General features: G+C 38.2%; 1 protein-coding gene across 1 annotated transcript in view; it reads left to right on the top strand.

The window, feature by feature from the left end:
• The first annotated feature begins 3,305 nt into the window (after window positions 1-3,305).
• The window catches only part of LOC117394560 (antigen WC1.1-like), a 36,668-nt gene continuing 13,427 nt past the window's right edge, over window positions 3,306-26,546 (top strand). Inside the window, exons 1-8 of the mRNA XM_059018630.1 lie at window positions 3,306-3,409; window positions 5,989-6,042; window positions 6,683-6,994; window positions 7,541-7,576; window positions 17,660-17,968; window positions 19,381-19,707; window positions 21,055-21,366; window positions 23,560-23,871. Coding sequence (XP_058874613.1) covers window positions 17,944-17,968; window positions 19,381-19,707; window positions 21,055-21,366; window positions 23,560-23,871 — 976 coding nt within the window. The 5' untranslated portion in view covers window positions 3,306-3,409; window positions 5,989-6,042; window positions 6,683-6,994; window positions 7,541-7,576; window positions 17,660-17,943. The remainder of the gene's footprint in view (window positions 3,410-5,988; window positions 6,043-6,682; window positions 6,995-7,540; window positions 7,577-17,659; window positions 17,969-19,380; window positions 19,708-21,054; window positions 21,367-23,559; window positions 23,872-26,546) is intronic.

Here is a 26,546-nt window from a genome sequence, read left to right on the forward strand (position 1 = left end):
GATTTTGTCATGGTAAAAATATGTCAAAATCACAGCTAAAAATAGACAGTTTCACAGAATGGTCACGGCTACAAAGATTTGAACTTAAATATATTTATTTATGCAATATACTGTAATATTTTAGTATTTGTGCAAATTAAACATATATTTAATGTATTTAACATGTTTTTACTGTGTTTTCTTTTAACACACGCTTCCAGTCAAAAGTGTATAAAACTGTATATATATAACAGTACATTTAAAAAAAAAAAACAACCATAACAGGAATATGCTTTTAACATACAATTTTAATGATGTAAGAAAAATGATCTGAACACTGAAATTTAGTTTTTGTTTAAATAAATGTTCTGGTTGTAAATTGAGAATTTTACAATATCCTTTTCGTCCATGTCTATTTAAACACAGCTGTGGTTTTGGTATTACAAGACGTACAGTAAAAGATCAGAAGGATCGTTCTGCATTTACTGTTGACAGGTTAAGCACCGCAGGGGAACGACGGCAAGAGCTACAAATCATGTGAACTGTAATCCGCCCTCCCTTTAGGCTTTGCATGATCAGAGGTGTATTTTCTGCACAAAAGGCTTCGGTTAATTTGAAGTTTGTTTCTCCTTAAAGCTGCTCCGTCTGCTTTCATGAAATTGGAGAAGGGGTTGTAGCATTCTGCGGCCTGTGGTCCGTACCACTCCATCAAAATGGTCCGGACCACTCCATCAAAGTGGTCAGGACCACTGGGACCACTCCATCAAACTGATCCAGGCCACTTGCTGCCGCTGTTATATTCTGATTTCACAGTTTTATTATTCATTTTCCTTTAGACTAATTATTGTTGCATTGTCTCATACTTAATGTACAGTAATATAATTAATGCCAATGTTTATATCTAATAATAATGGGATTGGCACTACTCCAGCAGTTGCCATTCACTGCCCTGTGTTGAGCAGTGATCCCCACTCGGGGCTATTTAATAGTGTGTTTGGAGAACTAATTTTTCAGTTGTAGGCCTACTATCAGAAATGTTCTTGTTTCCATTGGGTAAATAGTTCCTTTTTTAAAACCTAACTTGCTGGTTATAAAAAGGGTTGTATTTCTGTTACGGGTCATGTGTAAAATTGGTAAATCCAATGATTAACCGGTATATGTGTAGATTAGGAGATGGTAGTTAATGCTACAGTACTTAATACTACAGCACTTGAGGTGAATTCAGAAATAAGATAACGTCAGGGTGCTTAAAAAAAAAAAGGTTTCTGTAAGATCTGTTACGTACTTGGGTAAATTAACAGATTTATTATTTATTTTTCTTAAACTCCAATCTTAGGATTTTTTTTTGTTGTTATTTGATTAATCTTTCTAAACTTCACTGCATCCCTTCTTGCATTATTATTATTATTATTATTATTATTATTATTATTATTATTATTATTATTATTATTAATTAACTATTAATAATAATAATAATAATAATAATAATAATAATAATAATAATAATAATAATAAAAATAATTTATGTATTTAGCACAGACCATGTATTAATGTTTTGTCCTATATAGAGACATGATTAGAGACAGATTTCTGGTTTTATTTCTAACAATTTTATCCCTCTTGTCTTTCGCTTTATGCAGAAAAAAAAAGCAGTTTCTCGATTTTATTTTAAATCAAAATTGACCATAGGGCAAGCATTAAGTGTGGTAATAATGACATCTCTCCAGCAAAACTGGGGGATCACTGTGCAGTTCACAGCACATTATTGTCAGATACAAATACTGGCATTTATTATATCACTGTAAAGTAAGTATGAGAAAATGAAACAATAATTATCCATAAAGAAAATGAATAATACAACTGTGAAATCAGAATATAACTGCTGCAGCGAGTGGTCCCAGTGGTCCGGACCACTATGACATCACAGCTGTGAATGGTCCCAGTGGTCTGACCACTGTAACACGGCGCAGAGTGGTCTGGACCACGGGCCACAGAATGCTTGTTTGGGATATTGTTCTGTTAGTTCAGGATGGACAACTTTAATGTAACAGATGGCCACAAAATTCACTAAAACCCTCCTGTGGGGGGCCACGTAATTCCTGATGGTTACATATTGGATAACCCAGACATTTTCATGTATTACTAACCATGCATTAACATTATAAAACCAATATAAACCTCCTTTAAACACATTTAAATATAAAACAACACCAAAAGTATATATATATATATATATATATATATATATATATATATATATATATATATAGTTTTTTTTTAAGTACTTATATGCATGCAGCAATCACTGTTTGCCACAGGGAAAATATATATTGTAGTGTTTTACAGCCTGGGGTCCCCACACAGAGTTAGGCGACTGGACAGGCAGAGGCTGGGATCGAACCCGGTACTTGACCGCACTCCAGCCCTGACCCCCTATTCGGAGCACGTTACAATATTATAATTACAGTATTTAAAATTTTGTGATAGAATAAATGTTAACTGTATTCGGGCCAAGTAAATTGAATTAGTGGGTCACATCCAGCCCGCGGGCCGCCAGTTGCCCATCCCTGTGCTATTTACTTAAAACTTAATTTTTCAACTTTCTTTTTTATAGTTCTGTGTAAGTATTCAGCTTTATTTGACGTTTACTAGCGGCTTAAACTTTGCACTGAAACCAGTTCAAAAGATGTGAACTCTAATCATTTCCTATTTTAAAAATGAGTGGAAACAAATGTCAAAATTCACGGGTTCCATTCTTTAATTACATATATTATTACCCGTTCAGTATTTTCCTTATATATATATATATATATATATATATATATATATATATATATATATATATATATATATATGAGAGAGAGAGAGAGAGAGAGAGAGAGAGAGAGAGAGAGAGAGGATTTCGCCACAATTGGAATTTCATAACATAATCATAATTTGAATTTAAACTCGAATCATAATCATAATTTGAATTTCAGCTACTTATTAAGTTGTTTCCCTGGTTTCTGATCAGACATAAATCAATCCTGAACACTGTATATCAAAATCAACACGACTCTCCCCGTTTATAAACGCGCAGCTTAATTACAAAAGTATGATTTATTTTAGGACAGTATTATGAAGTGTTAAGCTTGATATCTGCAAAGTTTGTAAGCATTTGCTTTGTATTTCAGCAAATTAAGCCACGTTATGCGCTTTTCACATTATTAAGCAGATTATTTAGGGTTTAGCGTGATTATGATAGGGTGTAGTTAATGAAACCCACGACTAATTAATATTACTAAATTTCAAGGAACTTACCTAGTTTTTGCTTGAGTTACGCAGCTGACTGTTTCGGTGATCGTTTGGGACAGTAATCACCGAATCCCCTCCACCCTGGCTGCACGTTTGTCTTGTTCTCAAGTTAAGGCTGTCGTATGTGATTCGACAAGTAGGTATGTGCAGCGCTGATACAAAGAGACAATGTTTTTACAACCTAGACAGCACTGACTGTTAGAAATAATAAAAAAATATTGAATCCTATGTTTTATGTTGCACGACTTTATTTTACTTATATAAAATATATTTGTTTGTTTACAGTGCTTGAATAGTAAAAAATTATAGAAATCAAAATGTATTGCAATCGACACAGTATGTATAGTGATTTTAATACAGGTCAAATATTTCATTGGTTCTACATAAAATACCGTTTATCAAAAATAGTTACATGGGACATTTAATTTCTTTTCTTTTTATATTAATTGTATTTGTATTAAATATTTTATTTTACTTTTGAAAATATTAAATTGGCTATACATAAAGTCAGTTTCACACATAGCGGCACATTCATAAAGCATGTATATCACATCATGCAGCTAAATCTGTTCTTAATTGCAGACAAAGCTTACCCAAATACAGTTTAATTTGTTAAACAAGGTGGTGGGGCTTGTTTAAATCTTGATCTTCAGCTCTTTCATTTATGCACAGCTAAAACAAACACTTTGTACTGGAATTGCCACTTCATATTTAGTATTACTACCTAAAAATGTCATACATTTTTGTGACTTACAGTAAGTATATAAGGACTTAAAATAAACAAATTCCTTAAATCGCTTAATAAATGACCAAACTGAGTAAAATATATTGCTTCGTACATTAATATTCACAAATCTCTTCATTTTGTGCTGCTTCGTACATTAATATTCACAAATCTCTATTCGTTTTGTGCTGCTTCATACATTAATATTCACACATCTCTATTCATTTTGTTCAGCTTTGTACATTAATATTCACAAATCTCTATTCATTTTGTTCAGCTTTGTACATTAATATTCACAAATCTCTATTAATTTTGTTCAGCGTTGTACATTAATATTCACAAATCTCTATTCATTTTGTGCTGCTTCGTACATTAATATTCACAAATCTCTATTCATTTTGTGCTGCTTCGTACATTAATATTCACAAATCTCTATTCATTTTGTGCTGCTTTGTACATTAATATTCACAATTCTCTAATAGTTACCAGTTTGACAATTCACTGGTGACACACACTTATTTTGAATATGAATGTACGAAGCAGCACATGAATTATTAAAGTAAAGATATTTGATAGTTAAAGTCTGAGTCAACTGAAATCGACACTGTGTACCTTTGTATTAAACTAACAATACCTTTCTTGTATAATGAAACTCAAATGCGTTGCATGTTAAATATTTGTGTAGAATTTATGGAATCTATTTACCTTTCCAGCAGTTCTTTATAATTATGATGAAATACCAACACAGGAACTATTTGATAGTTAACATTTGAGTCAACTAAAGTTTATGCAACCTATTAAACTAACAGGTCAATTGCAGCGTATCAGTGATTTAGTCCACATCAAGTAAACCAGAAAATCCTGCAAATCTGTACTAACTTAATCCTGATTTCAGTGTACCAGACAAATGATCCCAGTAATTGGTTTAACTGATCGGAACAGGTGGAACAAGTTAGACCGATAATGGGGATTAACCTACAGCTACGGCCAAAAGTCAAAATACCACTTTGCAGTTTTCCATATATTTAACAAATAAACTGACAAATTGACAAACGTTACATTTTGAAATCTAACATAAAACACTGTACTACTATTATAGACTTTTGTGATATAATTTTGTAGTTTCTTTGATTACAGATGTTAAATAAAATTATGTTCATTTTTTTTTTTTTAATGTCTCAATTCTAGGTGATACAAAACATTTGGCCACAGCTGTATAAACCCTTCTTTACTATGTGGAATTTAGTGTCAGGTAAACGGATCCCTGTACAAAAAGAAAGACACATTGTTATTATATCAAAATATTTTAGTAAAAATAAATGTCATGTCTTTTTTGTGCACATTTCAAACTGGCGGATCATACTTGCATTTAAGCTGCCAACACTGCTGCATAGGCACAGAAAGGTTTAATTGCATGATAATGGACCAGAAGTTGTTTATTAGAATTTTAGGACTGAGACATAATACAAATAAAAAAACAAAACAACATATGAGCATAATTTAGATCTTTTACTTAACATCATGTAATCAAAGAAACTACAATATGATATCACAAAAGCCTACCGGAAGCCATAATAGTAGTAGGCTACAGTATTTCATGTTAGATTTCAAAATGTCACATTTTTCTATTTGTCAGTTTTTTGTAAAATATATGGAAAACTACAAAGCGGTATGTAATTTAATATATTAACGTAACATTATTCAGCAGGTTTCATTCGACTTTATGAAGCAAAATGGGTTAATTCTACAGGGTGATGAAAAACTTTTGTTCCACTTGTTCCGATCAGTTAAACCAATTACCGGGGTCATCTGTCTGGTACGTTAGTACAGATGTGCAGGATTTTCTAGTCTGCATTGTAGTCCGCTTGATATGGACTAAATCACTGGTACGCTGCAATTGACCCAACCTGCTTTATCCACTAGTTAGACACATCAAATGGACTACATTTGGTACGCTGCAATTGAATCACATTGCCTTCCTTGTCTTACAGGTGCTGCAGCTCTAGTGAATTCAACAGAACTCTCCAGTGGAAGCGCAGTGACAGGTGAATGAAATGAAAATCTTTAGCATTCTGAAATACAATTAAACCTACATTAATACTACTACTACTACTTATTATTATTATTATTATTATTATTATTATTATTATTATTATTATTTAACATAAAAAAATGTCGATCAGCATAACCTACTTACACTGTATGTTGAAAAGTTTCTTTGACAAAGACAGACCCCTCGATTATAATTCTTAGTAGTTTGTGCTATTGTGCTCTAAGAGTTTTTTCATAACTGGATAAGCAATTATTAAGATATTTGTAAAAACTGTGACATACTAATATTTATTATAGTCATGTTCTGTTAATATGACTAATCTGCTTCATCAGAAATAAATAAGTGGTTCTCAGGATATACAGTATCAGAAAATGAAATTGCGATATAGACTGTTAAAGAAGGTTATTAGGATGCTAGTGGACCTGCAGATATGTGCAAGACGTTAAAGTAAATATGTAGTATGCCCACCTCCACTACTGCATATACCCATGGCCAGAGATGCACATCTCCAGTGGAGAATAATAATGATAGCTACTTGATGTGCAGCAGGCAGTATCCACATGTGCAGCTCCCTAGTGCAGTTTCAGCAGTGAGCTGGCTGATACACAGTGAGAGTGCTTGTGTTTCCCCAGGGAGTACCCAGCTGAGACTGAATGGGAGCAGCCCCTGCACTGGGAGAGTGGAGGTTCTCTATAACGGGCACTGGGGAAGAGTGTGCAGCCACTCCTGGGATCTGCCTGATGCTGAGGTAGTCTGTAAACAGCTGGGGTGTGGGGCTGTTGTTTCTGCACCCCATTATAGACGCCCAGTCGGCCTCCCTGAAGACAGAGTGCTGAATAGCGTGGGCTGCCTGGGGAACGAGACACAGCTGAGGGAGTGCAAGTCCGGTCCGTGGGGGAGAAAGGACTGTCAGCATGAGTGGGATGCTGCTGTGATTTGTGCAGGTAGAGAAATCTCTTGTTGTAAATGGATGTTTGGGGTGCCAATATATTTGTTCAGGGTGGAGTTTCTACTTTGTAAACTTCCAGTTCCGCCACACTTCTCAGAAGACGTGGTTCAGAAACCATCTCCTCCACTCAGAGCTGCCATTGAGATGTATCAGTGAGATGTATCAGTCAGATTCAGTATTTTTGTCACCAATTGCAATATATATTTTTTGTTATTAATATTGCCTCACTGGTCGAGTAAAGCTTATGTACAATGAGCAAAACTTGATTATAATTAGTGGGGTGCAGGTACTCTGATAATCCTAGTATATCCCTTAATGTTTTTTTTTTTTGTCAGCAGGTATTACATTTAACTAAACTTCAGGGCAAACTTTGTACTGTTTTTATACATACTGCTCTTATCTGTAATGTGATATTCTGAAATGTGATACTTTGTATTGTGATATTTTGTAACAATTGTAAGTCGCCCTGGATAAGGGTGTCTGCTAATTAATAAATAAATAAATAAATAAATAAATAATAATAATAATGTGTTTGTTTTAGAATCTCAGAAAGGAAAAGAAGCACTGGAAAGCGGTGGTAAGTTTATTTAAAGTTAAATCGTACTTTTAGTTAAATCCAGCATGTTTACATTGTGGATCCAAATACACTGGGCCCTATATTCAATAGAATTATGCATCTAATGGAGGCAGTTACCCCTCAGAGGGCCTGATTCATGTACCAGTGGTAAAACTGGAGTTAAGACTGGAGGTGTCTTATTATCATTCCTTCTACTGTAATTCATGAATGTTCTAATAGCGTTTTATCCATGCCGTTAGCTCTCATGAATAATTAATTTTGCGTTCATACCACCCTTTTTACCGTAATAGTGTGACTCTTACCTAAGCTTGTATTTAAAACGTCTTTGCTTTAACCAAAAATGGCTCAACAAGGGAGCCCATTTTAACATTCATGTTCTAATTATGCAATAAGGCACGAGGGGGCATGGGTTGTGCTGGATATTGTCACCTCTTGGTGCATTGTTATAGCTTTTATAAAATGGATTTATAAACGTTTTATAAAAAAGAAAGGAGAAATCTATATAGTTTCTAAAGATGTGTTAACATTTTGAGGTATAACCTTCCACAACAGAAAATAGTCCCTATGAACTAAAAATAATATTCAAGTAAAACTTTTTTTTTTAAAGCAATAATTCGTTTTTTTTTTAAAATAAAGACTTTAAATAACTATAAAAACATTGCTTAGATATGTTTCAGTTCATTTTTCTGACTTTAAATAACTAAAAAAACCTTGCTTAGTTGCAGGGCCGTATTAAAGTATGTGGGGACCCTACGCTAACCCATATTTTGGAGGCCCTATGCATATTATGGCAAATGGTGTTATTGACATATTGGTTAGTCCGGGCCTGCATTAGGGACAGAGAGTGTGAGCGGAGCTGAGCGAGCCAATTGTATATGGAGCGGGGGAGCAGAGCGGGGTAGTTGTATATGGAGCGGGGGAGCAGAGCGGGGTAGTTGTATATGGAGTGGGGGAGCTAACAGGGTAGTTGTATATGGAGTGGGGGAGCAGAGCAGGGTAGTTGCTGGAGCGGAATGCGGAGCGGACATTTCCAGCCCGCTCAGTATAGAAGTCAATGGGATCAGATCCAGGATCACTGGAGCCGGATCATGAGATAGTGTTTTACTATGAGGATCTGGATCAGGCTCCACTGATCCGTAATGTTGATCCGATACTGGAGCTGCGCACACCTTAACTAGGGAAACTGACCAATGAGAAGTGAACATCGTGGTGTGTAGTTTAAAGACCCCGGCTGACAAATTTGTATGCAGCCTGAGATCACAGTAATGTTGGGGGGAAAAGTGGTAAATGGGTAGACATGGGAGGTTCTTCAGTGCAGGCGAGGTGCCTCTCCTCATGCAGCACATTTTTTCAAAATGAGCCACCTCCCGTGCACTGATAAACTTATTAGGCACCTGCTTTTATTATTCACATTTTTTTAAGCACCCCACCTAGCTGCCACTCACCACAAAGCAAGTTTCATTTTATTTTAAACATTTAGTTTAACTTAACCAAAATACAACTTATTTTACTGAAAACGAGATTGCCGTCTTGCCTTTTTTTGCGCAAACTCTTCTGTTAATGTTTCACTTCTAATCGCCTAGCTTGTTCACACTATATGCTTAATGTTGACAGTCCTGTCATTCTTTCCTGGGTCATGGAACTTCTAAGGTAGTTTTTGATCAATTTCAGCTTTGAAAAGGACCTTTCTGCACTCACCACAGTAATGGTATAGTTTCAGTGCCGTTGCAACATCCAAAACACTTGGAAAAATAGCATTATGTTTAAAAAATAAAATATCAGTTAGATATTTAATTGTACCACCAGCAATCTGTTCTATTTCGTCCTTGTGGCAAAGTGCAGTGCTCAAGATAATGATAGACAACAAAGTACTGGTGAACTGATGGTTTTAATTTGTAATCCAATAGTCTGATGACAACAGTAAACAATAAATGGAGGACTGGCAGTACACAACGATGTGTACTGCTCAGTTAAATAAACATGGGGTTCAGTCCCGAAATAATAAGCACGGTATTTAAACACACACAATACACAAACACGAGTCCAAGTCCAGGGTGAGTGCTAAAAAGAAAAAACGCGTCTGCGCAGGCGTGAAATCACAGGGGATACAGAATTCCATGGGGTACAAAAATCAGTGGTACACCGGTTCACTGGTTCACTGGACCCATGACCGTGAAAACAGACACCCAGACGACCTGACGACCTGGTCATAGCACGAAAACGCACCCTAGTTTATTTAATTTAACCTGTTTAATTAATGTCACCTGCCTGTAATTAACAGGTATATAAACAGGGTAAAAAAAGTTTGTTCAGGGCAGGTTGCAGCTTGAGAAGAGGCTGTCAGTGTGGGGAAACCTGTGTGGTTAAGAGAAAGGGTAGAGTGTAAACCTTTTTGTTTGTGTTGTAACGTGAAAATAAATGTTTTGTGACTGGTAAACAGCTTAGCTGTCCAGTTTATTAGTTTAAGGACTGTGCGAAGTTTAGTACTCCATGTGGGAGTTACATTTTTGTTTTGGTTATTTTTCTTTTATTTCTGTAAAATAATAAAAACGGCACGAAAGTGCTTTAAAGACTTCAATTTCTGTGCCTGGGTCTGGGTCTGTATCAAAGGGGCAAACAAACCTTTATTAAGTAAAATAGTTCACAGCATACATAAGAAACGGAATCATTAATGTGGGTCTGCATCTTCATTAGAAAGACTGGCCCTCCGCTAAAACTTTCAAAGCTCCTTCGACAAGACATCGACATTCCCATTGTCAGTGATTGCCTTTCCTTAGTTCTATTTAAATCCACCACGAAGCTTTGTCTGCGGAATCTGTCTTTACTCCTCGTCTGCAATCAGGCGCCCCTCCCCCTCTCTCACAGAGCCAGTACAATTTACCATTCCATCAGAAGATCCTGTCCTGGACCTCCATCAGGTACGTTCAGCGTTTTAAAGACCTATCCAGCCCATTACAAACTCTCTTTCAACCAGTGGTGGCTCGTGATATTGACAGGTCACATAACATGCTTCAACGACAGTTCTGTAATAGAACTTTTCCACCGGCGCCTCACAGACCAGGGTTACCACGGTAACGCCCTCATTGAGTGACTACGGGGAGTGGTAAATTGCTATGGTGACCAGACAGCTTCATCAGACACTGAGCTCTGTGCCTCAGTACTGCAACCTTCTGGCTTCCTGCTGCTGCACTTTCCCAACTGGTGAGAGCGAGTTCAACTCACCAAATTGTGACATCTAAATACTGCAGGCTCGTCTTGTAGACCTACGTTAACTTATTTATATACATGACTATTTGTTCTAAAACATGTATTGAATATATTTATTATTCAAATCTAAAAAAAAATACACAAATGTTATACATTGACAAGGATTTAAATCCCAGCTCAGCCACTGACTCATTGTGTGATCCTGAGCAAGTCACTTAACCTCCTTGTGCTCCATCTTTCGGGTGAGACGTAATTGTAAGTGACTCTGCAGCTGATGCATGGTTCACACACCCTAGTCCCTGTAAGTCGCCTTGGATAAAGGCGTCTGCTAAATAAACAAATAATAATAACAATAACCAAATATATTCTACATTGCTTCACTGAAGCCAATGGTTTTAATTCCAATCACAACCTCTAGATGGCAGTATAACACCACACGTTCTACATATTTAATTTAACTTCCTGCTTCCCTGCATCAGGCATCCATTCCTGCAACTTCTTCCTGTTCCTGGATTTGCACTTCCTCATCTGGCTCTGCCCCTCCAAACCGACATATTCATCAAGGCACTTCATTCAACTTTCAAAGTCATCATTTCATTCAACGTGAGCCGCCAGTCAGATACTGAAACTATGTCCTACGATTATCAACGTTTCAGTCAAAGTGTCCTCCTACCCCACAATAGACAATACACTCGTAGACTGCTCCCGACCAAATCAATAGGTTTTGCAGCAGCCTCAGAGCAATGCATTCTTCATCCTCTCAGATTCCGCAGCGGCCTCAGATCTATGAATTCTTCATTTCTGCCCAAAGGCAGCCCCATCTCCAGCTCCATCTAAATTACCTTAACACTCAAAGACCAATATCCACCTCATTCAGCAGATCTCTGCTCTCTACAGCAGGTCTCTGCACACTACTGACACCACTCCATTGTTTACTTCTTCAGATCTCTGCACTGTTCAGCAGATCCCGCCCTCTACTGTTAATCGCTCCTTACTACAGCAGATCTCCGCTCCCTCTTCAGATCTGCTCTCTGTTGCAGCATGTAAAAGTTGCTTTAGTTTACTTTCTGAATCTGCAACTGCCCTCCTCCAGAGCTTCCAACGCTCCAGCTTTCCTCCAATACTCAGATTGTGGCAGCATTTCCGCAGTCAAGACCAATGCTAATCCCCATCTAATCAAAATACGGGCGCTTGACTTCCCCAGGAATCTAGTCATATGTCCGCTTATCCTCTCAAATACTCCAAGCATTAATATATGGTGAGAGACCATGGTACGAGACTGGAAATCTGTCTTGGTTATGAGTTAAGGAGTTCCTTGTGTAAACAATTTTAAAAAAACACGTTTCAAAGAATTATATTTATTTTATGCTGTTACTGTACAATAAGTGTTAATGCTATAACCATGTTTAAATAAATGTGCTCATTGTTTTCAAGTAATCTGGGGATACAAGCTCAAATCAACCAGCCTGTAATCCCAATTGGTTCTTGAAATTTCTTTCCCATTGAGTTCACTTTTCCATTCCAAGCAGACATGATAGTAGCAAACCGCTGATCGATCCCATATTAACTAACACATAGGATGGTCGGCATCTCATCTCTATGCCCTTGTTTCCAGAATATAGGCCGCAAAGGGTGCTGAGCTTCCTCAGCTGCCACCTCAGCCCTCAGTTCCAGCACTCCTTCTGTCTCTACTTTTGGTATCCAAGTTCGGTCAGCTGGTCCTGTCTACTTCCCCAACCCCCCTCCAGAATCCCCAGTTTCACCAGCTGCTATTCGACTGAATCCTACTCTCAGTAACCTCCTTCAATATGTTCAGCATTGCATGTCTGTAGCCCACGCCCCTTCTTCAAGAGCTTCCTATTCTACAGCCTGGTCAGCATTTTCAACCTTCTGTGCCCAGAATCGGATTCGTCCTATTCCTTCAATCAAAACCGGAACCTGGCTTATTGTCCACGCTAGGGATTCTCTCCATCTTGCCACAGTATCTCTTAAATCCTACATTTCTGGGATCCAATATCACTACCGTATCATGTCTGTGCCTTCTCCCTCCATTCTCTCCATACCAGCGGTTCGCCTGATCCTCCGTGGGATTCTTAAGAGCTTCACCCCTGCCTCACCCTCCCGCCTGCCTATATCAACGGACATTCTCCATTTGATCTTGTCTACTTTCAGAAAGGCTGCTTCTCCCCCTACAAGGATCTACTTATGGAGCCCATCTGCCTCTTCGCCTTCTTCGGTCTCCTCAAAAGCTCAGAATTCACAATTTTCTTCTGATTCTAGTTTTCTCGTGGTGGGTATTCGTTTCTGTGACCTTTCTTCTATTTCAGACGCCTACTTCATCATTCAGCTGCGTACCTCCAAGATGGATCAAATTAGGCATGGTCGGTTCATTTAGCCATCAAGTATCAAGTCAACCTATCTGCCCTTTCTTTTCTTCGTCAAGGTATCTCTCCAGCAGGAAACCCTTCCCCCCCCTCAGACCCTCTGTTCACTGATTCCTCTCGCTCTATCATCACTCGTCACTGGTTCTCAACCGACCTCTCCACCCTTGTCATCAAAGCAGACATCCCTCCTTGACTCTACCCCCGCCCCCTCCACCCCATCATTCTGTATAGGTGCAGTCACCTCTGCCGCGAGGGCCAGCATCAATCACAGCCTGATCAAGAATGTGGGGAGCTGGTCCTCTTCTGCGGTGGATTCTTGCATTCATTCATCCTCCTCTGATATAGTTGCTGTTCATTTTAAAATTGCTAGGGCCACCAGAGGTTTTCCCCTAATCGGCCTCAAGGGGTTTTTTCCTCTCCACTGAGAGGCAGGTATACACAGTCACATCCTACTAAATCACTAACCATCCCTCTGTTTATCTTGTTTGTCTTTCTGATCTTGTGTCTATGTTATGTTATGTTATGTAATGATCAATATAACATTATGTCTTCCACTTTTTGACCCCACCAGCACATAATATAATCACATATAAGATGGTCCAAATTTTCTTCACAAACAAATAAAATATGTTTTTCGAATCATTCTTTTCTAATCGATCCGCTGGAATGAAGTCGGTGACGGTTGCTAGGGGATGTCATTGCTCGCGCTCAGTCTCAAGGCATGGGAGACATTGATTTTGATTGGTTGCCCAGTGATTATATTGACAACACAGAATGGCATTGCATGGCATGTTTCTATAATATGATATTATTGATATCATGATGGGTCAAAGGGAAATGTCGGATGTTTGCCACAGCAGGTGGAAAACGGATAAAATTAAACATGACGAGACAACGAGGGATTCACTTGCGGAAGAAATTATTATTATTGCTGATGCCCAGGTACAGTTATGTATACATGCTCTAAAGAAAAAGTACCATAGATTTTAAAACGAGATTTAGGCTCATGTGTAGGGCTGTGCTGTGTGTTTTCAGATTTAGGCTCATGTGTAGGGCTGTGCTGTACGTTTTCGGGTACGTTTACCAGAATGCATAGCTGCTCTATAATGTATTTTTCACAGTGGATCGGCAGAAAATTATATTTAAATTAAGGCTTTACACTACAGGATTAGATACACTGTAATGAATGACCCCTACTGGCCAAATAGGCACATTGTATGTTTATTTAGCAGATGCCTTTATCCAAGGCAACTTACAGAGACTAGGGTGTGTGAACTATGCATCAGCTGCAGAGTCACTTACAACTACGTCTCACCCGAAAGACAGAGAACAAGGAGGTTAAGTGACTTGCTCAGGGTCACACAATGAGTCAGTGGTTGAGGTGGGATTTGAACCGGGGACCTTCTGGTTATAAGCCCCTTTTCTTTAACCACTGGACCACATAGCCTCCTTATGTATGTATGTATGTGTGCACAAAGACACTATGGGGGATTCCCCTTTAGCAAAACTGTAGAGTGTTTGCCTTTGGTGCCGACGGTCGGCAGTCCGAATCGATACTACGGTGAATATAAAAATAAAAATTATAATAAAAAAAGCATTACAAATGGCACCCAACTAGTGGTACGACTCACTCGAGATGTGTAGCCTCATTGCTGAGTTCAAATGTATGCTGCTCTACGCTTGACGACGAGCTTCCTCTAAGTAGGGGACATATGTAGTGAATGACCCCTCCTGGCCGAATAGGCACATTGTATGTGTGCATAAAGACATGACTACAGCAAAAACTGTAGTGTGTCTGCCTTTGGTCCTGAGGGTGAGCGGTTCGAATCGGGACCGCGGTGAATGTAAAAATAAAAAATATAACTAATAACATTTTAAAAAAGCGATTGTGAACTTTGTTGTTTTATCATTGTTTGAGCACTGCATCACCTCTACACCTGCACACTGCAAACCACTTTGTCACACATGGTAAAACATTTTGTCAAAGAGATACATGTTTATGTATATGTATTTCCAGCAGGCATTTATAAACACTGCATAGCCTATATTGTGACTCTTGTATTAAAAAATAAGGGGAAACACTTTCTGACGGCTGGATATGCTGTGTATTGCAACCGTGAAAAATGGTTCCCACTAGGAAGTGTGCATTCTAGGGCACTTGGAAAGTACAATGCACACTGTCCACTTATAACATTCCAGCAAGCATTTATAAACAGTGCATAGACTATAATGTGACTCTTGTATTAAGAAACCAAGGAGAAACCATTTTTCACGGCTGAATATGTTGAATATTGCAACCGTGGAAAATGGTTAAAAGATCATTTACGTAAGATGGGACAAGGCCATTTAAAGCCTTATAGGTTAAAGTAGCACCTTAAAATCTATCTTAAACCAGACAGGAAGCCAGTATAAAGATACTAGCACAGGGGTAATGTGTTCTTGTCTCTTAGTTCCTGTTAAGACTCAAACAACAGCATTTTGTGCAAGATCCAGATGAGGAATAACATGACTACGAGTACCAGAGAATAGGGCATTACAGCAATCAATCCTTGAAGGCAATTTTTCAGTTTTTCAGCATCTGGTCGGGAAAGAATACTTTTCAATTTGGCGATTATTTCTTAAAAGAAAGAGATTTTGGTAACATTTCTAGTGTGTGGTTCAAAAGAAAGATCTGGGTCAAAGGTCATCCCTAAGTTTCTCATTTCCACTCTAAATTCAGGAGATAAGCCCTCAAGGACGAAATCAGACAATTATTTAGTTGTTTCTGAGATCCCAGAATCATCACCATTTTGTTTTGTCAGCAAGGCAGGTATTCAAAATATTAGCAGCAGAGGTGTTTGAGAGACAGATATAATTGGGTATTGTCAGCGTAACAATGAAAATGAACTCCATGTATATGAATAATGTTGTCCAAAGGTAGCATATAAAATGAAAACAGAATTGGACTAAGAATCGAGCCCTGTGAAACTCCACATGTAACCTTTGACAAAAAAGAAGTCTACTCAGTTTTAACTAATCAAGGCCTGTTGGGGAGATAGGATCGAAACCAAGACAGGACACTACCTGACAATCCCACCATATCTTAAGGTGATCAGTTAAAACAGAATGATCAACAGGGTCGAATGCAGCACTTAGTAGTAATATCAGAACCGGATAACAATATCAGAGGATAACAGCACATCATTTACCAATCGAAATAAGTGCTGTCTCAGTGCCATGAGAAGGCCTAAACCAGGGATGGAAATAAGACTGCCATTGTGATCCATTCCTTGTTTTATTATCAGTTTAATAAGACACACCTGAGCTTGTTACCCATACACTGGGGCCAATGAAGCTCATAGTAACACCTGCAATTGGTAAAACCGCTATGCAATAGGAGTCTTTAGCCCCTTTCATACTGGCACTCCTACCCCGGGTCCAGACCCGGGTTCTGGCTACCCGGGTCACAATCCAGCGTAGTGTGAAACCACGTACCTGGGTCATACCCGGGTCCCAGTGACCCACCTCAGAATTTGGGTTGACACACTTTGACCCGGGTTGAGCGAGACAAAATGCATGACGGCCAACAAAAAAAACAAACAGCCAAATGTTTCTTCATCCCTGCTGCAATCAACCTTTGGGCTGACGGTTCAATCCAGAGAAGCTTGGATTGAAGCATCTGTAACAAGCTGCTTCCGGGGCCTTGATACGCACATTGTGTACTTGCGTCTGTCATCCAGGTCAACCCTGCTTAACCCTGCTTTATCAAAAGCAGTGTGAAATCACGTAGCCAACCTGCATGACACCAGGTCCTGACCCGGGTAGGATCTGACCCGGGTAGAGCATGCCAGTGTGAAAAGGGCTTTATTTCTATCCCTGCCTGAACCCAGACTGAATTATGTTCTAGTAAAAGATAGCACAGGGTTTATATCATGTGGTGGATAATAGTTTGAGAGTAAATCAGAAGTGTGGAATTCTTTTGGAATCATAGCGAATGAAAATAACAAACATGTGACTTTTGTGCCAAATTGTTGAACTAAATAAATAAATATTTTTTAAAAAAATTGTATTTAAATGATTAATGAAATAAAAGCAGGAGTAAATAAATGTACATTTATTTATAAATTTATTAATTAATATTTTTTTATATATTTTATGGCACAATATATCCTCCATATCCTTTTATACTGCCTCTCATTCCTTTTTACATTTCACGATTTCAGCAGTGTCAATCAAACTTAACCAGGTGGGTATTATTGGCTAATCTACCAGTGTCCATTTGCAATCGATTGCATTTGACTGCAAGCACAGTCTACTTGTCTCTACATGAACATGGCTAAACAGTTTATATATCACATTTAGACACGCTTAGCTAAAAGGTTGTTTAAGTCTTTATGAATACTGGCTGCAAGTGTGTAACTCTTAGCCACCCCTGGTAAGCCCCCTTTATAAATAGGGCCCTATGTTTTTCTTTTTAGCTCCACCCTGAATAACCTCCCTTGTGTTTATACAGGAACAAAGAAAATACGGTTGGGGATTCCATACAACTGTGCTAGTCGAGTGGATCTCTATTACAGAGGCCAGTGGGGAGCAGTTTGCTGGAATGACTTTGGGATAAACGAAGCTCATGTGGCCTGCAGACAAGCTGGGTGTGGAGAAGCAGAAACATATTCTAGATTTTATGTCCATATTGATGATGCTCCCATTTGGCTGGACAGAGTTCACTGCACTGGGAACGAGACAAATCTCTGGGACTGTCCTTCAGACACTTGGGGCCACCATGAGTGTGATCTCAGAATGCAAGCGGCTGTTGTATGCAAAGGTATGTGCGTTCAGTGTGCAACTTAGTTGTTAGTAGCAGGTATTGCATTTAGGCCCAAAGATCTGGGAGCCTAAAGAAAAAACAACAACTATTGATTATAAATAAAAGGAGGCAGTTGCTGTTTAGTGAACTTCTAATAGATAATATATGTATTTATTTTTAGAGTAAACATAGAAAAACATGTTTTGTTGAGTCTTACTTTTTTAAATAAAATTATGTATATGTTGCCAGTCTGTTGGTTCTGCAGAACTGTGTCTCGTTGATTCTGCATGTATGCAAAGTAAACAAGCGCATTGCTTAGAAGAAATAGCTAAAAGATTACAATTAAATATACATCACAGATGCTAAGGCTGGCAAACCTATCTCTCTCTGGTAGATATATCAAAGTGTATCCTGGTTTAGACAAAGCTATCGTTTGATACCTAGGCATGTTACAGGTTTCAAGTCTTGTTTTGTGTTGAGAGTTGTTTACGACATCCCTTTGTTACGATCTTTGTCACACCTACATACGGTAGTGGAAGTGCTATAGCTAGAGAGAATGTGCATGTGAGATCGGATTGTTTTACGGTGACGTATTCTGCCTTAATCTCCCTCGCCCTTCTCACTGTAGCTGCCGTATTCTGACTTAATCTCCCTCCCCCTTCTCACTGTAGCACCCCGAGACTTCTTATTGGGCCTCATTTTTAAAGCCTCGGGTCTTTAATTCTTCTACTTTTTGAAGGAGACAAAACGCCTGTTAATTTAATAAAACTAGAACCAAACAACTAAGATGTATATGGATAAAGGTGTCTGCTAAATAAACAAATAATAATAAGTATATTATAGGTCACTTTAGCAGTTTGTTTATGATAATTATGATGACGCTGTAGCTGCAGAATACAGCAAATCTGAAGACTGTGAATTCTGCAGGAGCCTGCAAATTCATCAATTTCCGAGGAATTTCATTATCTGCAGATTTGGACTGCCTCTACTCATGAGGTGATCAAACAGTTCGCCCAGATGCACACGAGTGTGATTTCCGGCTGCCATGTTAGGAGCTTTAATGTGCGTGTGTCATGTCTGAGCGGAAAGGAATAGTTTACAGCAATTCCTCGATTATCTAGGATTTGCACTTTGATGTGACCTGCTCTGAGGATGTTCTTTTCAAATGCAGATGCAAGCAAAGTGCTGTCTTCAAAGCTGCTCAAGTGAACTTGTTAAAGAGGTCACACTCTGAATATTTAACCGACACACAAGGGCAAACGAAAAATAAAAAAAAAAGCAAAGCAATATCCAAAACCACGTCACAAAACAAAGTCCGGTTGCGCTTGTTTGGGGACCTCAATCATACATGAACAACTTTTGTGCTAGTGCTTTGTATTAACATCATTGTGTCCTTATAGCATTAGCAAATGAAAGCATTTGTGTTACAGGTGCTGCTAATTTGTCATTGGCTGATGGAGGAAGCCCATGTGCTGGACGCCTGGAATTTGCTACTAGTATAGTAAAGTCTTCATTTTATGATGATGCTATTGATGCCAGTGTGGCTCAAGTTCTGTGTTCGCAACTGGACTGTGGATCAGCTGTATCAGTGAAAACAGGAGCCTACTTTGGAGAAACACCTGGTTCTTTCTGGACTTTTCCTGTGTATTGCAATGGGAATGAGTCTTCCTTCTGGCAGTGCAAGTCAGACATTCTTTTTTCTGTAGATGTTGTGGACTATCCCCAGAAAAGTAAATTTCTTGGAGTTGTGTGTTCTGGTAAGCTTCGCAGTTTTTTTTCCCATTATTATTATTATTTATATGTACAACTCTTCCCATCTTTAATTCTGAAGAGGCAGAACAAGATTTTTGAAATTAGGCTAGGCTAGTAATTCCAAAGTGAAAGGCTGGCACCTAAATTCATTCCTAAGTATGATTCCTGGTTTTGATGCTCATTTTGTGTCACTTTGGTGGTTGTTTTATCTACTACACAATGCTACACAAGCACAACAAACATTTTCATATTAGTTTTAATAACCACTGTGAAAGCAGATAACTTCCAAACTGACTTTCAAATGATTATTATTGTAAAAATATAATGGATAGAATGTTATTGTTGCAGTTTCTCTTCGTGACTTTTAAAAATTTGATCATAGTCTAGATCTCCATTTTTAATGAATCTTGAAATAAATTTAGGTTGTAGGGCTGTGCTTCCCAACCCTGGTCCTGGGGACCCCCTGTGCCTTCAGGTTTTCATTCCAGCTGAGCTCTCAATTACTGAACTAGATCATTAATTGAACTGATAATTAGACCTTTTTTAATTGCTTTCAGCTCTTAAACAGTAACTTTTATAAGTAATTTAATCTGTAACTTTTGAGAACAATTAAATAGGTTTAATCAAGCAAAATTATTAGTTAAATCAAGAGTCTAGTTAAGTTACTAAGGGCTCAGCTGAAAAACAGAGAAAGAACGTCAGTGTCTGGAGTGAGAAAAAGAGACATGCAAGCACGACTGAAGAAGACAGCCACGACAGTACCATTTAAAAATCATGTCCTTGTACTGGGACATATTATAGTTCAGCTGGGGAATTCTGGGCAACCCTGCGAGTGTTAGTGAGGGACTAGCAAAGCATAACTGAAACCCGAGCTGCACTGGATAGCGGAGGCTGCGGAACGCTGCAAGAAGCAGCACCTTTTGTTTGTACTTTTATTACGTGTTTATTTTCTCTTTTGCTTTCACCTTTTGTTTTTGAATATTATTTTGGAGCACCTGTGCGTACCAGCATCATTGAGCACTCTGATACCATTGTTGGTAAACCCCTGGGACTGTGTTAAGCAAAGTCTTACCATTGCCGGTATTGAAGCCACGGCACAAGATTGCCACCTTGTCTCCCATGTATTCAGTGAAACCCCGCACCCTCCCACGAGGCACACTATGTAAACTGTTTAAACATGATAAATAAATGAAGGGATGCCGATTCAGTGTTTAAAGTAATCCATTATAGGACATCATGTGAATTAATAACAAATGTCAATTCACTTTTCTGAATCTTTATTAATGATAATTAGTCAGCATGGTCAACAATGTATGTAAATGCTGTAAGTAGACCTGTACTTGTATTAAAAGGTCACAGAGCTCCAAGACTGGTGGATGGGGAGGATTCCTGCTCTGGTCGGGTGGAGGTGCAGTTTGGAGAAACCTGGGGGACCCTCTGTGATACACACTGGGATATGCATGACGCCAGTGTGGTCTGTAAACAGTTGCAGTGTGGAGTTGCAGTAGCTACCCCTGGAGGGGCTCACTTTGGTGAAGGAAGGGGTCCAATGTGGGAGGAACAGTTTGACTGTTGGGGCAATGAGTCCATTCTGTTTGACTGCCCTGTGTCAAGGAAAGATCACAGCTGCACTCACGGGAGCCACGCTGCTGTCATCTGCTCTGGTAGGGGAAAAGAAAGAATATGAATACTTACTGATTTATTAGTGTGTCTTAATATACTGCTGAAAATCCCAGCACTTGCTGGTGACCAGCTAAGAGTATGGAACTAGAATAAATATTTACAAGTTTACCACAGTATTTTTGTACACTATTTTTGCAGTTTTACTAAGTTTGCCTTCTATATTAGTGTTTTACCATACCTTGCTGTTCTTTACAATGCTTTACCATGCTTTCACTATGCTTTATTACACTGCTGTGTTGTTACTATGGTAATCTTTATAAGGGTTAACTGGGTTCCTACTGAAAGTCCAGCAGGTTTGCAGCAATGATATTTATTTATTGTAGACAACAACAACATTTTCATTTTCTTAGTCAATACGTAAGTGATTCTAGATGGTTCAGACAGCAGTATATATTTACATATGTATATATATGTGTATATTTATATATGTGTATATATATATATATATATATATATATATATATATATATATATATATATATATATATATATATATATATATATACACACACACACACACATATACAGCTCTGGAAAAAATTAAGAGACCACTGCAAAATTATCAGTTTCTCTGGTTTTACTATTTATAGGTATGTGTTTGGGTAAAATGAACATTTTTGTTTTATTCTATAAACTACTGACAACATTTCTCCCAAATTCCAAATAAAAATATTTAGAGCATTTATTTGCAGAAAATGACAACTGGTCAAAATAACAAAAAAGATGCAGTGTTGTCAGACCTTGAATAATGCAAAGAAAATAAGTTCATATTCATTTTTAAACAACACAATACTAATGTTTTAACTTAGGAAGAGTTCAGAAATCAATATTTGGTAGAATAACCCTGATTTTCAAGCACAGCTTTCATGCGTCTTGGCATGCTCTCCAAAGATGCCTGATTCCAGCCTTGCTGAAGCACCCCCAGATCATCACCGATCCTCCACCACATTTCACAGTGGGTGCGAGACACTGTGGCTTGTAGGCCTCTCCAGGTCTCCGTCTAACCATTAGACGACCAGGTGTTGGGCAAAGCTGAAAATTGGACTCATCTGGGGGTGCTTCAGCAAGGCTGGAATCGGGCAGATTTGTCTTTGTGAAGGACGCATGAATCAAGCCAAGTACAAGGTTGTCCTGGAAGAAAACTTGCTTCCTTCTGCTCTGACAATGTTCCCCAACTCTGAGGATTGGTTTTTCCAGCAGGACAATGCTCCATGCCACACAGCCAGGTCAATCAAGGTGTGGATGGAGGACCACCAGATCAAGACCCTGTCATGGCCAGCCCAATCTCCAGACCTGAACCCCATTGAAAACCTCTGGAATGTGATCAAGAGGAAGATGGATGGTCACAAGCCATCAAACAAAGCCGAGCTGCTTGAATTTTTGCGCCAGGAGTGGCATAAAGTCACCCAACATCAATGTGAAAGACTGGTGGAGAGCATGCCAAGACGCATGAAAGCTGTGCTTGAAAATCAGGGTTATTCCACCAAATATTGATTTCTGAACTCTTCCTAAGTTAAAACATTAGTATTGTGTTGTTTAAAAATGAATATGAACATGAATAATATTTGCATTATTCAAGGTCTGACAACACTGCATCTTTTTTGTTATTTTGACCAGTTGTCATTTTCTGCAAATAAATGTTCTAAATGACAATATTTTTATTTGGAATTTGGGAGAAATGTTGTCAGTAGTTTATAGAATAAAACAAAAATGTTCATTTTACCCAAACACATACCTATAAATAGTAAAACCAGAGAAACTGATAATTTTGCAGTGGTCTCTTAATTTTTTCCAGAGCTGTATATGTGTGTGTGTGTGTGTGTGTGATATATATATATATATATATATATATATATATATATATATATATATATATATATATATATTATATGAGATATCAATTGTGTATGATTTTTTCTTTGAATTATGTTTCAGTAAACAACTGTTAGAATACTAATTATTATTATTATTATTATTATTATTATTATTATTATTATTAATAATAATAATAATAATAATAATAATAATAATAATAATAATAATAATAATAATAATAGCTTGAAAGTCTTCTATCAATTGCACAAGTTGGGATGAGTGCTGTGCTTTGGTCAATAGACTAATTGCCTCCTGTTTCAGAATGTTATAATGATACATGTGTGTTTGAACGATTGCAGGAAAGGATGGGCCCCAGTTAGTGGGTGGGGGCAGCAGGTGTTCAGGCCGAGTAGAGATATTACATGGAGGCCTCTTGGGTGCTGTATGTGATGAGTACCTGGATCCGCAAGATGCTGATGTGATCTGCAGACACCTTCACTGTGGTGCAGCCACTTCCACACCTAAAGGAGTTCACTTTGGAGAAGGGACTGGCCGAGCCTGGAAAGACAGCTTTCACTGCAGGGGGAATGAATCACGTCTGGGGGACTGCATGGTGTCCTGGGACCAACAGGTGTGTGACCATGGGAGTGACGCCAGCATCATCTGCGCAGGTAAGACAAGCTGGCTTCAATTGGGTATAGGACAACTTACCATAGCATTATATTCTTGATCATAAGACCATGTGGTATGGCTGTTTGTTTTCCTTTCACTTGTTTTTGTAAATACTTAAAAAGGAGCCAGACACTCTGCAGGAACTTGTTTGCCAGCTGTGTGTGTTGACAGGGAATGGCAGTCAGGGGTTGGGCGGCTGCAGATCCCTGACCGGCCGGTGGACGTGTCTTGGCACAGCTGACACACCTTGAGGCTGATGAGCCAGGACTGACAGTACCGTGGAAACGGCTGCTGCTTCCATGGAACTAAGTTCTTGACTATTGATCACTGCATGTGAAACCAGGGTCTTTAGTAATACAACAGAGTAGGAAACTAGTTTCCTGCAACAGTAAGCAAGACAGGATGGGCAGGATTTTCAAAAGGTCATAAATGATAACTCCATTTGTTAATCAACAAATCGGTATGTGGCATTGATTTTGGCATTTTCAAGCAGTCGTTATGCCTATTTCGTTATTAAATAATTGTGCCAATGTGATTTCTGAAATTTTGTTGATTTACGAAATAATGTTAATATCTTAACGAGCAGTGCTTCTTGCGACTATTTCTTTTGTTTACGTGGGAATTTAAAAGGAAATTTGTGTTAATTGTCATAATAATTTATCTGAGTTAATTTTCACTTGGAAAAGGAGGGTTTTAACTAATGAAAAAATATATCACTCACCTTGAAATAGAATTGAAGTTCTTTGGTATTAAAAAAATTGAATAAACAAACTACAGTCTGGCTTTGCTGGGAGTAGCAGCAGTTGCAGCAGCAGCAGCAAATGCAATTTTAGAGCTTGAGTGCGAGCCTGAGATTGACAGACCCCGGCTGCAACACCGACGATACAGAGAGGGGGTTTACAGGACCAGGGTTAATTTCTTAGATTCATCAGATGATCTAAACACTCGATTGCGCCTGTATAGGGCATTTTGTCAACCTCTGTCAGACTGCGGGAGGACCTTGAATTGTCTATGAAAAGGGCTTGTGCCATACCCCCGCAAATGAAACGGTTGCATTGGCAGCATTGTCCTTCTATGTCTCTGGGTCATTTCAAAGGGTCACGGGTGACTTGATAAAGAGGGTTAATGATTATATCAGTATCCCACTTAATCAGGAGCAGCTACAAAATATTAAATGGGAGTTTTATGACATTGCTGGATTTCCCAGAGTAATGGGAGCCATCGATTGCACACACATTGTACTGAAATCGCAGCACCATGCATATGTGAACAGGAAGGGGTTCCAGTCACTAAACGTGCAGGTGATTTGTGATGCATCCTATAACATCTGGAATGAATGTGCAAATTTCCCTGGCTCCTGTCACGACTCTCACATTTTGAAGCAATGTCACGACTCTCACATTTTGATGCTGTGTTTAATCATTTCAGAGACCCAATACACCAGATGGCATATTAGTAGGTCAGTATTGTAAGACTACCTAGATAATTCAATATTTGTAGTTATGGAAATATTTTAGTCTTTTCTATACTTGTGGTTATGAATGAGATTTATTCACTTGTTTTAACCATTTGTAACCTTACAGAATGTTTGTTGTATTGCTAAAATGACATACTGTTAGTTGCACCCAGTGTAATGTTACCAAGAAATTATCAATGCAACTGTACATTGGATATGTACATTCTATGTCTGCTGTAGATTTTATTTGAATTATACAAATAAAAACCTAAAAGTAAATAATGAAATCTTGGTATAGAAAACAGCATACTAGATATTACAATAAAGTTTCTTTACAGGTGATTTGCGGATTTGCAATGTGTCCTTGTTAGGTAGCTCTATCATAATTTTAAAAGCTTAATACATATATAATGAAATGTTACATACATGATATATATGTATAATAACTAAAAACTACATCTTTCTGTTCTGCACAAGTATTTGCTAGGGTTAACTTTGTCTACTCTGGTTAACAATAACTTGGTTTATCTGCAAGGATAAAAGTCTCATGTTTTTGCCACGCTATTTTGAGTGCAATTTGAGTTTGCATGCAATTTTCTTTTAAGGACAGAAATTGTCCCTTAAATGGTCAAAATAGAGTTTATGTATTAATAAATAAGAAAATATTAACCCATAAGTAAGCAATAAACCACGATATATGCCTATCTTACACACGTCTGGGTGCATTGTGAGGCACGAGATCATACACCCAAAAGTGCAGTTTTTATACCATATTCTTGTAAATAGGAACCTTTTTTTTTTTTTTTTTTGTCATTCGTTGTTGGGATCCAATATAACCGATCTCCAGCCTGACTTTAGATCCTGCAGTCCAGCGGTATTTGGTACTCCAGCCTGGGGCTTCAGTCTCAGCCAAGGAGATGGAGGATTTTGATTTTGCGGATTTTGCGGATTTTAAGAAAATTGATTGATCTCCAGAGGTGATTCACCGCTCGCCATGCACGTTAAGATCTTGTCAGCCATTCACAACGTTTAGTTTATCCAAGCCATTTTATAATTGTACTTATTTGAGGTGCGCCTAAATTAAAATGTACGTTCGCACAAGCATTTTTTTAGTCTCATATGCAGAAACTGTTGGGATATTTTCATGCATGCTACTGAACACAGAAGGCTCTCCCCTTCAGCCGTAACAAAAACTGTTGTATGCTTATTTTAGTGCTT

Source organism: Acipenser ruthenus, chromosome 3 (assembly GCF_902713425.1).
Source record: "Acipenser ruthenus chromosome 3, fAciRut3.2 maternal haplotype, whole genome shotgun sequence".
Classification (NCBI taxonomy): domain Eukaryota; kingdom Metazoa; phylum Chordata; class Actinopteri; order Acipenseriformes; family Acipenseridae; genus Acipenser; species Acipenser ruthenus.